This window comes from Podarcis muralis, chromosome 7, assembly GCF_964188315.1.
Source record: "Podarcis muralis chromosome 7, rPodMur119.hap1.1, whole genome shotgun sequence".
In the NCBI taxonomy this organism is placed as follows: domain Eukaryota; kingdom Metazoa; phylum Chordata; class Lepidosauria; order Squamata; family Lacertidae; genus Podarcis; species Podarcis muralis.
In genome coordinates this window covers 43,850,589-43,862,565 of record NC_135661.1, presented here as the reverse complement: position 1 = coordinate 43,862,565, position 11,977 = coordinate 43,850,589, and the positions used below count along the sequence as shown (strand labels likewise).

Below are 11,977 nucleotides of genomic sequence, written 5' to 3'. Positions count from 1 at the left end.
TAAAAACTGCAAGGGGGATAATGCTTCCTATGCTTTCAAAACTTTAGGAAGTGTTTCCACCTCCCATTGTGTCGTTCATTCAAGGTCACTTCCACCCTCTGTAATAATCAAGCACAAGAGTGCAACAGCAGCAACAAGCTGAGAATATGGCTGGAGAGAAATCCTAGTAGGAACAGAATTTCCTGGGCCTGGATGGTGCTTCTACTGCCCTTTGCCTCAACTTGGGAGGCAATTCACCTTGGAAGGGCACCAGGGCAGTTCTAGAAGGCCACACCTTTCATTGACTGCCTGCAGCAACAATCAGATGAACATGATTCTTGTAATCTTTTTTCCAGTGAGTCAATGGTAGTTGCAAATGAAATTCCCACTGCTCAGAGCCAACTTCTGGGATAGAACCAGCTGTGGCAGTCTGAGCCTTGCTGCAAGGATGCTGCCCACATAGGAAAAGGGAAGAGGCAGCCTTCAGTCTGCTGCCGGAAAGCTAGTCGTTTATTTTGTGAAGGTGGCTTAATGTGTTCAGACCTTAATGGGTCTTATTCTGAGTAAAAGACTGTTTGCTCTTGAGTATAGGCTTTCACTTTCAGTACTGAAAGAGGTTCTGTTGCTAGGCTATAGAGGGGAGAAGACCTACAGTTGAGACAATTTTCACAACATAAATGGTGGCTTCTGGGCACCAGCTCAAGGTGCGCCTCTCCTTTTACTTTTTGTCCATTTTCTTTGGTGTTGCCCCCACTCCACTTCTCTTCACACAGGGCACCTGCAGGGCAAAGCACAGCTCTGGCCCTAAGGGGAGTGGGGAAAACCTTTTACCTCCAGTCTCAGCCATAAAAGCAGAGGAGCCTGGGCTACAGGGCATCTCTCTTTTGGGCAGAATCAAGAAGGGAAGCAGCTCACCTCCACCGCTCTCGTGCTGAGGCCGCGCAGCAGAAGCACCACCACATGGATGGCTGCTCTTCGCACTTCAACCTCACCGTCGGTCTTCGCTATTGCTGTCAGACATGAGGTCACCTGTCAGACAGATAAAGTCATAGGCCCTATTAGGACAGGCAGACTACTTTGCCCACCTGTGATGGGCTGGGGACTCAGGAGTGCCTGCACAGCAAACCTGAGCGCAAAATCAAAGCCCACCACACCAGAACAGTCAAGAGAATAGGAGGTTGAGAAAATGATCTTTCCAGCCCAACCTAAAGACTGAACCTGGGACCCTCTGCATGCAAAGCAGATGCTCTGCCATTGAGGGACGGCCTTTGCTCTAAAACCCCTTGTGGAATGCTGCACTAAGGAAACTTAAGTGAGAGAGGAAGAAGTTTTCTTCCCCATCTTGGTGGGAAGGGTCAATATTGCAAACTCCTGAGCAAAGGCAGCTTCTCCTTCCTTGGAGCTTATTCACATTTGTGGCATGGAAACTGCCACCCAGCTTGTGGTGAGTGGGCAGAACTCCTGTTTCCTGGCCTCCAAGGAGGTCCCTGCTGCTGATTCTGAAACTGGCAGAGAAGCCTCTGCCCTGCACAGAGTTCCCCACTGTAGCCTCCTTCCTTCAGCTCAAGGGCAGCATTTCCCCCTCCCCCTCTGCAGCAGCTCCTGCTGAATCAGCTGGCACCTGGCCCGCTGCAGAGCCAGAAGCATCCTTCTCTCTCTCCCTCCTCACACATAGAAAAGTGCGGCTTGAAATCTGCACCAAGCCACCCACCTCCTCCCTGTGTGCTGCTGTAGATGCACAGCAGCTATAGCAATAGGCAGCAGCAGAGCTGTCATGCACAGCTCCTGACACCAAGAGGGCATTCACACCTCCTGCTATTCCAGCTTCAGCACTGCAGGAAGGAGGAGGGGAAGCAGCTTAGTGGTGGAGAGCACCTGCTTTGCATGCAAAAGGCGCCTTGTTCAATCCTGCCAGGTGACACCTCTCCAATTAAAATAATCTCACATATGTAGCAGGTGATGAGCAAGCTTTCTCTTTTTGCTCAATACCCTGGAGAGCCTGCTGCTGTTCAGAGCAGACACTGCTGAGCTAGACAGACAAAGGGTCTGACCTGCTACATAAGGCTGCTTCCAATGTGCCCAGCAGGATTCTTTCAAACCTTTGTGGGAATGAAGCTTATGATCATTTTACCTAGATACCCCATAATGTGTTTTTTAATGAATAAAAAAACCCAGCCTATTTTACTCACAGCTATTGAGGACCAAGGTTGTGTACGCACTATGTCTTTAAGGCACATTAAAAGCACACAGACCCACACACCTCAAATAAACTTGGGGACTGGTTTGTTAAGGGTTGCTGGGATTTGTAATACTGTGAGGGGTCAATAATAGTGCCCAGAATTTTTGAGGGAAAGAAGGTGATTTGGATGTGCTTCAAAGGTATAGTGTGAACACAGTGGTCCAATTATGGACTTCTTTTCCACCCCATAGCCCTTTTCACATATACGTATGGGTGGCTTGCAGTTTCTCACCTGTGGTAGCAATTAGGATGTCATTCTGGTTTAACTAAACACCAAACAAAAGGCTGCAATGTGTAGTGTATGTCTCTGCAGATTAGTTAACCCTGGACAGAGCTTCCATCAGGTTTCTCAACCCAGCAGGAGGGCCAGGGTCAGGTGACCCTGAAATGGCACACAACATGCCTCTGAACTTATTATCCTTGGAGGTAGCCCCCAAAAGGATTACTGTGCAGAATTCAGAGAACTGATCCCTCCTGCCTGTGAATACCAAGATGTACCTGCCTGGTGGGCACGTATTTCCATGGCACCCATCTCCATAGCACCGAAGTGCATCATTGGACGCAAGAGCATTCACAGCCCTGCTCCAGCTAGTTGTTGGAGAAGTGGCAGAGGGCAAATGGAAAACACAGACTTCTTGGCTGTTAAGGGTCCATTCAGCAACCTTCCAGAAAGCAAAAGGCACATCCTAGCTTCCAGTAAGCCTTACTTACTAGGTCAGGGGTAGGCAACCTAAGGTCCGTATGCCAGATGCGGCCCAATCGCCTTCTCAATCCGGCCTGTGGACAGTCCGGGAATCAGCGTGTTTTTACATGAGAAGAATGTGTCTTTTTATTTAAAATGCATCTCTGGATTATTTGTGGGGCATAGGAATTCGTTCACCCCCCCCCCAAATATAGTCCAGCCCACCACATGGTCTGAGGGACAGTGGACCAGCCCACAGCTGAAAAAGGTTGCTGACCCCTGTACCAGATACTTAGCATTGTGCTTGGCCTGTGGCTCTCATCTCTGCAAGGAAGCTGCCTTTTACCAAGTCAGATCATTGGGTCCATCTGGCTCAGTCCTATCTGCAGTGAACAGCAGAGGCTCTCTAGTTTCAGACAGGGATATTACCAGCCCTGGCAAGAGACCCCAGGGGTTGAATTGGGAGCCCTTCTGCATGCAAAGCAGATGCTCTACCACTGAGCTATGGAGGAGGAGAAAATACAGATACAAAAACCCAGGAGAGGTCGGGGAGACTGAGGTAGGGTTGTGACTCATTGATAGAGCATTGGCTTTGCAGGCAGAAGGTCCCTGGTTCAGCTCCTGGCGTCTCTTAGTAGGGCTGGGGACATCTCCTGTCTAAAACCCTGCAGAGGTGATGCCAGTCAGAAAAGACAATGTTGAGCTAGATGGGCCAATAGCCTGACTTGGTATGAGGCAGGTGTTCCGCAGCTTGACACAGAAATGCATGGTTGTGAGTGTTCTGTCCCTGGAGCACCCAGTTGTGGCTCTGATGGACTTAACCTTGAAAGACACCAGTCAAACTGCCCATGTTTAATGGAAGATACCCAATTATCAAACAGCACAGGACAGTGGAGAGTGTATTAGTGGGCAGAAGGCGAAAGGCCCTGGAAAGCGTTACGCTGTCTGAAAAAAAGAAGTCTGTGAGAATGCCCTACAGCAGCCTTCCCCAACACAGTGCCCTCCAGATGCTTTGAACTGCAACACTCATCTGTCCCAGTATCACATGACTGTGCTGCCTGGGGCTAATGGGAGTCTAAAACATCTACCTGGAGTGCACTAGGCAGAGGGAGTATGTCGAAGGGGCTCTCAGAAGCCAAAGAGGCAAAAGGAATTCATAGCATGGGGGGTATTTACCAGCACTAATCAGGCCACAGGTTTCCATTTGGGAGGAAGTTATATAAACCACCCCTTCCAAGCATGCCACCCCAGTAGCCTCCAGTAACAACAAAAGCTTTAGAGAGGAGGTGATGTGGCCAATACCTCATGGACCACAGAGCCCAGCTGAAAATGAAGTATCTGGCACAGCTCTCCCAGATTGGACAGGCTGCTTGCCCTAAGAGTGCCATCCAGATCTCTTGCTCCTCGCAGAAAGGCGTGGATCAGGTTGTCTCGGTGTGAGAAGGCCATGTCTCCTGTAAGAGTGGGGGCGGGGGAGAGAAAGGTTCTGATTATTTAAGTCACTCACCTTTTGCAGAACAGAGCTCTGTGCTATGGAGAAGAAATAGACAGAGACTGAGAATGTATTAAACCTGTCACCCATGAAAAATACATAAAACTCTTGTTAAGCAAGAGCTTTGGCTGGTTGGGGGTCAGCACTGTTGATATCTCTTGGGGAAAAGTGGCCTGTTCCATGGAGGACACAATGAGATGGGCAGAGATAAGGAGCCAAGGACAAATGGAGATCCCAGGCTTTTGGTGCGTTGCTACCTCCTTTCCATCAGCAATGCTTTTCCGACTCACGTGTAAACCACCAGACAGTGCAGGTGGTTGGAAGAGGATAGCTCTGCTGGAGGTGGCAGCGTCACACAGCCTGGACAATAAAGCTGTGGTGGTTTAAATTGAAAACTTATCTATCACATGGCAATGAGCTGCAGCTCCAGTCTAGAAGTCACCTTGGCCAGCGGTGCTCTGCTATCGACCAGTCAAGATCACACGCTTTGGCGAGTGTTCACAGCTGACCAGGCGCCTGGCCCATCTGCACAACCCCCCCTTCTTATGCAACCATCCACTGGCCCGTGGCTCAGAGCGGCAGCTGTCAGCATGTGTGCCCATGGGCATCTACAATGTGACACCAGTTTTCCTGGACTCACCTCTGACCTCTGATCTGTGGGCAGCCCAGCCTCTTGTGGCTTCTGTGCAGAAGGATCCCCAGCCAGTTCTAGCTAATGACCTAGGGATTTTTGTTCCACCTTTTGAGCAGGTTCCCAGGATGGCTGGTCAGGCAGCCACCTGTTAGGAAAGGTGATGCTTCTTATTGCCCCAAATTCCTCTCCTCTGCCCAGAAGAGGAATCCTGAAGTCAATTCTTGCTGACTTGGGAGCAGATTTTACTCTTACTGAGAGAGAGAGAAAGAGTAAGAGTGTCTGGGACTTTGCAGTGCTGCTCACCCTGACCCAACAAGCAGCACTCCTAGCAGATACATGAACAGCTGCTGGTGCAAAAAGCTCATTATTTTCAGGGAAGGAGCTTCAACCCGGAAGGATGTTTTCAATTCTGCTCTCACTACTGCTTGCCCTTACTTCCCCATCTATAAAATGGGAGGAAGGACATTTCCAAAGTGACTCTGGTCACAGGGGCTGAAAGGCTCCGGTCCAGACCTCTTAATCTTTGCAGTCAGTTCTGGACCACAATGCTGCAAAAGTCCCTGGGATTTTGTAGTGAGTAGTGAGTAGGGCTGTGGGTGTGGAAGTAGCCATATTCCTGTGCCTCAAAATGGTTGCTGTTAAGATGCCCAAACTCAGAACCATAAAGAACCAACCCATGTAAAAAGGATCTAGGGGTCTTGGTAGACCACAGGCTTTATGTAAGTCAACAATGTGAAAAAGGTATCACAGTTTAAGAAGGATATTGGCAAGTTTGAATGTGTGCAAAGGAGAACAACCCAGATGATAAAAGGACTGGAAACCATGCCTTATGAGGAACACTTGAGGGAGCTGGATATGTTTAGCCTAGAAAAGAGAAGCCATTTTAAAATATCTGAAGGGGTGTCACATGGAGGATGGAACAAACTTGTTTTCTGTTGCTCCAGAGGTTGGGACCTGAACCAATGGATTCAAATTACAAGAAAGGACAGCTATTCAACAGTAGAATGAATTACCTCAGAAGGAGGTGGACCTTCCTTCACTGGAGGTTTTAAAACACGTTGGGTGGTCATCTGTCTGGCAGCTGTGATTCCTGCATTGCAGGTGGTTGAACTAAAGGACCCTTGGGGTGGATCCCTTCCAATTCTACAATTCTATGATTCTAGACTCATGCAACAGAATAGAATGTGGCTGTCATGTCAGTCCCAAGGGGGTCGGGCAGAAGGTAACATCATGCCTTTTACTAACGACACCAATTTAATGCCAGTCTAAGAGTATGCCAGCTTTCTTTCAAGTTTCACAAAATTATTCATCAGAGAATGGAGAGGAAGCAAATATACACAACTGGGATTTCTGTTTGCCCATTCACAGCAGACCAAGTGCATTAGAAACAGCAAAGCGTGTGAAAACTAGAGTGAGCAATCTGATTGCGCTCCTTAACCCATGACACAGAACAGCAAAGGGCAACAAGTCTAAAAGGAAGAGCCAGAAGACTTTTGCTCTGTGGCAACTGCTCCCCCACCCGCTGCCGCTGTGACTAAGTAGAATCAGTGGGGTGTGCAAACTTGCTGCTGCAGAAATATTGGGTGGGTGGGGGGAGCACAATGAGGCAGGACTGAATGTGGGTTTATTCAAGCACTCAGACAAGAACAAGAGTTACATGACAGGCCACTTCTGCACTGGATACACCCTGGCGCTTCCTGCCACACTGTCAGGCAGGCACAGGATGAAAGGGTAATCCCTTAATTTTCATTAGCCGCCTCTCTGGTTCCCCCTGAATTCCAAAGCATACAAATCCCCCCCCCCACTGGTCTTTGTCTCACCTGCATGTCAATGGGACAAAAGGCACACACATATGCATCTGCCCTGAAGGGGTTTCAGCCATGGAGGAGGAGTGGGGGAGGGATGCCAGCTGAGGGTACCTCTGCTGCTGCACAGTTACAACCTTTGCTCTGTTTTCTCAACTCTTAAGCTAAGAACCAACCTCAAATTCTGTATCTTGAACAACTTGTGCACAGTAAGCAGAATCTTGTAGATATCTTTATTCCACAAAAATCCATTTTGGCTCTGTGACCAGCACAAGCCCAGCTTTGGTCTCAGGTACCAGCTGCCTTTGCACACACATTTTCAAGCTGTAAAGTCTATAGTGGTAGTACTTGGGGTGAGATGGGGAGCTGTCTACTCTGCTGAAGGAAATTAGCTTGTAACTGTTAACCCCCCCTTGGTGGGATGCAAGGCCTGCAGTGCACCAACCCACCCAGGGTGTCAGAAGCATCTCCCTCCCAGGCGCCCCTAGACAGCTGAGGAGGAGGAGGTCTAATTATTATGACTCTTGCCTACGAAAGCAGCACTTTGCCTGGATCAGGAGCTGAATGAACAAAGCAGGTTCCCTCCCAGCCCCCTCCCCCATGCAGTGAATGATCCCTGAATAAGAAGAGGAAGTGTCTCAGCTGACATCCTGGGGGAAGGTTTAATGTGTTTAAACTCAATTGATAATGCAAATCCTTCAGCAATGCCTGGAAGGGGGAGAGGAGAAGCACCTCTTTCCTCCCCACCCCAAGAGAAGAAAAATGAGACTTCACAGGCACATATAAGCCACAGTTCTAGCTGCCTCCCCCCCAACTCCTGAAGTTACACACAACAGGGGTCAGGTTGCACAGATTCCCTTTCCTTCCTTAACCGTTCCAGCCAGCTGACAGATCTCAACTTGTCTTCAGCTTTCTGCTGCCTGAAGAAGAAAATCTGCTTTCTAATGAGGGCTGACATGAAAGCAGCAGAACTGTTGCAAACCAGCCGCTCCCTCCTGGGATGCAGGCGGTCTGCTTGCGCAGGAGTTGTCCCTTTGCAAAAGGCATCCCAGAGCTTAGGGCATTTGCTGCAGTCAAGACCTGCAGGGCAGGGTTCGCCTAGGCACCCCACCTCCCATCCTCCGGTCCTCCTCCTTCCCAGAGCATCACTGGAGTCCTTCTCCTCAGCAACAGATGCATCTGTGCCATGATGGAGCAGATGGGTCAAAATTAGGCCCCTTTTGCTTCCAGCAGTAAGTCATAGTTTTGTAGTGGTGCAACTCTCGCTATTACACTGCCACAAAGGCAGAATAACCAACATTACTTTGGAAAGGTTTTCCTCCACACCAGAGATACCAATATCCAGAGGTGCAGGAGGGTTTTTTGCCACAGGCAGCACTCCCTGCAGCCGTTTGGAGCAGAGACAACCCCAAAGCAAAGCAAATCCCAGAAAAGATTAGCAGCAGGGAGTGGGGAAGGAAATCCAGTGATTTTTAAGAATAGAGAGCACAGTCTTAAATAGTGCTGTAGTGTTGAAAAATGTGAAGACGTACAAAACACTTTGGTTTAATTTGGTCTATGAATAGACAGACTAGTTGGTGCATGCCAAATAGGGGGCTGTGCTGACAGCGGTGCAAGAACCAGGGTGGGTAGGAGTGGCACAGGCCGGGAGTGAAGTATGACACCTCAGCAGCCTCAAGAGACCCTCATTCAGATCAGCAGCCCCACTCCCAAGCAGTGGGAGAAGCCACAACACACACAGCCTCATAGCTGCAGTCCCCAAGGGTGCTGGGGTGGGGGTGGGTGGGTGGGTTTGTGTGTCAAAGCCCAGGGCTGTTGTCAGGGGTCAGGGGGCTTGAGCTCCAAGTCTTTTGCCCTGGGGTGGATATCTCCTGTACCTTCTCCCCTTTATTTTTTTAAATTACTCCCCCTCTGAAACTTAGCCTCAGTTTGCATTAGCACATGCAGATTTGTATCATGGGCCTGGGGCCTCAAAATCCTTTTAAGTCAATCATTGAGCACCTAAGTGGCCAAAGTGCTTCCATTCATTAAAAAAAAACCCCACAAAACTTCTAGAAGATTAACAACAAAAAGCAATGGGAAAAGGGCAGAAAGATAAGAAAATTGTGACTGGAAAAGTCTTCCTGATGTTTAGCTGACTAGGAAGGACAGGGACCACCCCCCTTCCCCCAAAAAGCACTCTTGCTGGGGGCAGGGAAAGCAGGAGCGAGCAGCACCTTGAAAAGAAAAAGAAAGAAAAGAGGAGGGTAAAGCCCTGACACACAGGGGAGCAATTATGCTATTATCTTTAAAGAAAGGGCCCTTTGCCAGCAACTCATCAGTGAGCCAAGAGAATTTTCCAGCAGATGAGGTGTTTGAGTGCACCTTCTTTCTACCTGCAAGAAGAAAAAGGAGCTGCACAGACCAGGCACAGCAGTGTGGGGGGGGGGGGAGTAAAGGGTGCGCCAATCACTGCCAAAAGGGCAACATAGCACCAAAAGGGCCATATGCTCTACCTTCACAATTGGAGGTAGTATATGTTTTGGGGGGACCTAACCAGAAGCCCAGTAGTGAAGGTGGTTGTGTTGCCATGGAGAAGCTCCCCTCCTCATCCCTAAAGGGCAGCAAAACCAGAGAGAGGAAGGGGGCAAACAGGTGGGTAGATTCATTCAGGGGATTTGAACTGGTACCAGCTGTGCTCTGTTTGAAGGCAGTTTTGCAAGAATCCAGTGCTACGTATGCCTGTGGGACAGGGTTGCTTGTTTGCCAGGCATCTACAAACCTGCTCATAAAATCACAGACCTGCTGAGGAAAACAAACTCTGGCATTGCTTTTGCACATGTGTGAACTTCAAGGAGTTACTTCAAAGAGCCATTGGGCTGTATCCAACTAAGTTATCCTTGGACTAGATAAGATTAATGGGCCTAACTTAGCCATGCTCATTCCTTTCAAGGGGTCTGCTCCAAGGAATGCTGGGCACAATTCATTGTGCTGAATGCCAACAGTTATGTTGGAACAAGGCCTATAACCAGGTGGTTAATTGCCAAATTTCACAGCCTGGAGCCTTGTCTCTTCAGAGGCCCCATTCTTTGCCCAGAAATGCTAAAGTCTCTTAGAATATGATTTATGCTTGGAGTGGGCAACTCAGAAAAAGCACACAATATTCCGATTTGGTCTGAGTGAAAGGGCAGTCAAGGTAGATGCAGCTTAGCCCACAAACAGGAATTTTCAATCTGGGGGTGCATGTTGTACTTTGGAAGCTTATCAGAAGATCAGTATTAATGGCAGAGAGGCTTCCTCACCACCACAACCACCCCTTTCTTGCAGTGCATGATCAGATGGAAGTGTCAGGAGTGTTCTAGGTCACCTGTTCAGTACATAATGGCCAACAGCATGGCCCTGGTGCCTGAGTGTGCACATGTCCCAGGATCCTTTACATCATGCAGGGCTTCTCAAGCAGACAAGCTGATGTCAAATAGGCCAGTTCCCTCAACGCAAAAAGCGTGAAAACCAGAAGAGGTCCTCACACACTGAACATCTGTTTGAGAAAATATTTATTTAGCTGCCACAGAAGCCAAACCAAGGAGGAAACCCTGTAATCCCCCCTCTCTTTTATCAAACTAAAAGATTTAAAAGCCAGTCTTTTAGCCATTTTCTGCTTCAGACAAACAGGTGGGATGCACAGATGGAGAAACATCTGGGCCAGATGGTAATTTAATGAGTTAGGCTCAACATATATAAAGCACAATAAGGCTAAATTGGCCAAGCAGGATTTGCAGCACAGAGTGCAGGGAGCAATCTGTTCGCTGGCAACAGCAGTGGACAAAAGACTCGAGATGGCTGTGGTGGCACCATCAAGACTGGCTCGTGCACCCTGCGAAGCTGGCACCTGTCCCCCTAGACCCCAGTTGTGTAGAGGAGCTTGGATGCCACCAAGAAGCAATCACTTTAACAAACAAAAACCTTTAAAGAAAGGCCTAAGTTCCAGAGAACTCAGCCACTGTCATGCCCAGACAAGTCACAGGGCTCCAGTCTTAGGGAAACGGCAGGCAATGCAGCCAAGTTTTATAATGGTGCCTTGTAACATGCAGGAAACCGGTGGGCAATTCCTGAACTTCCATTTATGGGGAAATGAAGCAAGGAGAAAATTAATAGTGCTGTTAAATAGCATGCACAGATTCTAATACAACTTGAGGCCTAGAAAAAGGAGGTGACTCATTCCCTTAGACATGCCTAATTTTCCTTTGTAAGGGCAGGGCATGCTGTGTTACTCCAATCTGTGCCAGAGGACATGACTCCAAAACCAGGGGAGGTTGACCTGGGTGGGTCCAAACAGTAACTTCCCCTGCTGTCAGTTTGGTGCTTAGGCACCTGAAGGCAAAGATGCTACTGTGGAAGAAGGAGCAGGGATCTCCTCTAGCACGGCTCTGTCCAGGTGGGGTGTTCTGCCCACACACTGAACAGCAAAGCTAGAGGCATCTGTAGATTGTGAAGGCTGGGTACCAAGCTGCCAAGGAACATCAATGCTGTTTGGCACTCTGCACTTAGTACAACCAGTTGTGGGTTTTATACCAGTAAATGAGCATTACTCAACTTCCTGGACAAGCGTGATTATAAAGCCAGCATAGGCCTCCTCAGGGAGCCACATGTTCTGGTGCTCCACACGCTGCTGGAGCAGCTCTGGCACAAAATTCCCAGTGGGAGCTGCAAACTCACCTAGTGCCCGTGTGATGCGCATCAGGGCCTCTCCCACTTTCATCCTGGTCTCGACCGTCTGTGCTTCCTGTGTGCCTGGATGAGCGCTCCCATATTGGGCCAGCAGGTAGGGCAGGACTCGCTCTGGGAATGAATCCGACAGCAGCACAACACCTGAAGATCAGGAGAAAGAGAAGCACCAGGGAGTGACATAGAAGGCAGGCATTGGCAACTGTGTGGACCGATGTCCAAGATGCTAGTGGGGATACTTTGAACTGATGGCTTTTTGAGCCCTTTCCCAGCTCTCCAATCCTAAATCCAGAGGGGATAGCAGAGGAAGAACGCCCTCAAAAGAAAGGAGGAGAGATTGAAAATCAGATTCACACAGAGGACTTGGAAGGATTGAGCAATGTGCCTAATAAAGGTAGAATAGTTTTAAGTGATCTTTTATTGCCCACCTGGCTAATTATTC

At 48.9% G+C, this 11,977-nt stretch overlaps 1 protein-coding gene across 4 annotated transcripts in view; it reads right to left on the bottom strand.

The window, feature by feature from the left end:
• Positions 1 to 11,977, bottom strand: part of TANGO6 (transport and golgi organization 6 homolog) — a 43,235-nt gene that overhangs the window by 2,375 nt on the left and 28,883 nt on the right. For 2 of the 4 annotated variants that reach the window (XM_028739883.2, XM_028739885.2), the window contains 3 exons: positions 11,527 to 11,679; positions 4,203 to 4,354; positions 895 to 1,008 (listed from right to left, as the gene is read on the bottom strand). In XM_028739883.2, coding sequence (XP_028595716.2) covers positions 895 to 1,008; positions 4,203 to 4,354; positions 11,527 to 11,679 — 419 coding nt within the window. Of the gene's footprint in view, positions 1 to 894; positions 1,009 to 4,202; positions 4,355 to 11,526; positions 11,680 to 11,977 lie in introns of those variants that run through there. The other 2 variants (XM_028739884.2, XM_028739886.2) reach the window with 2 other exon arrangements.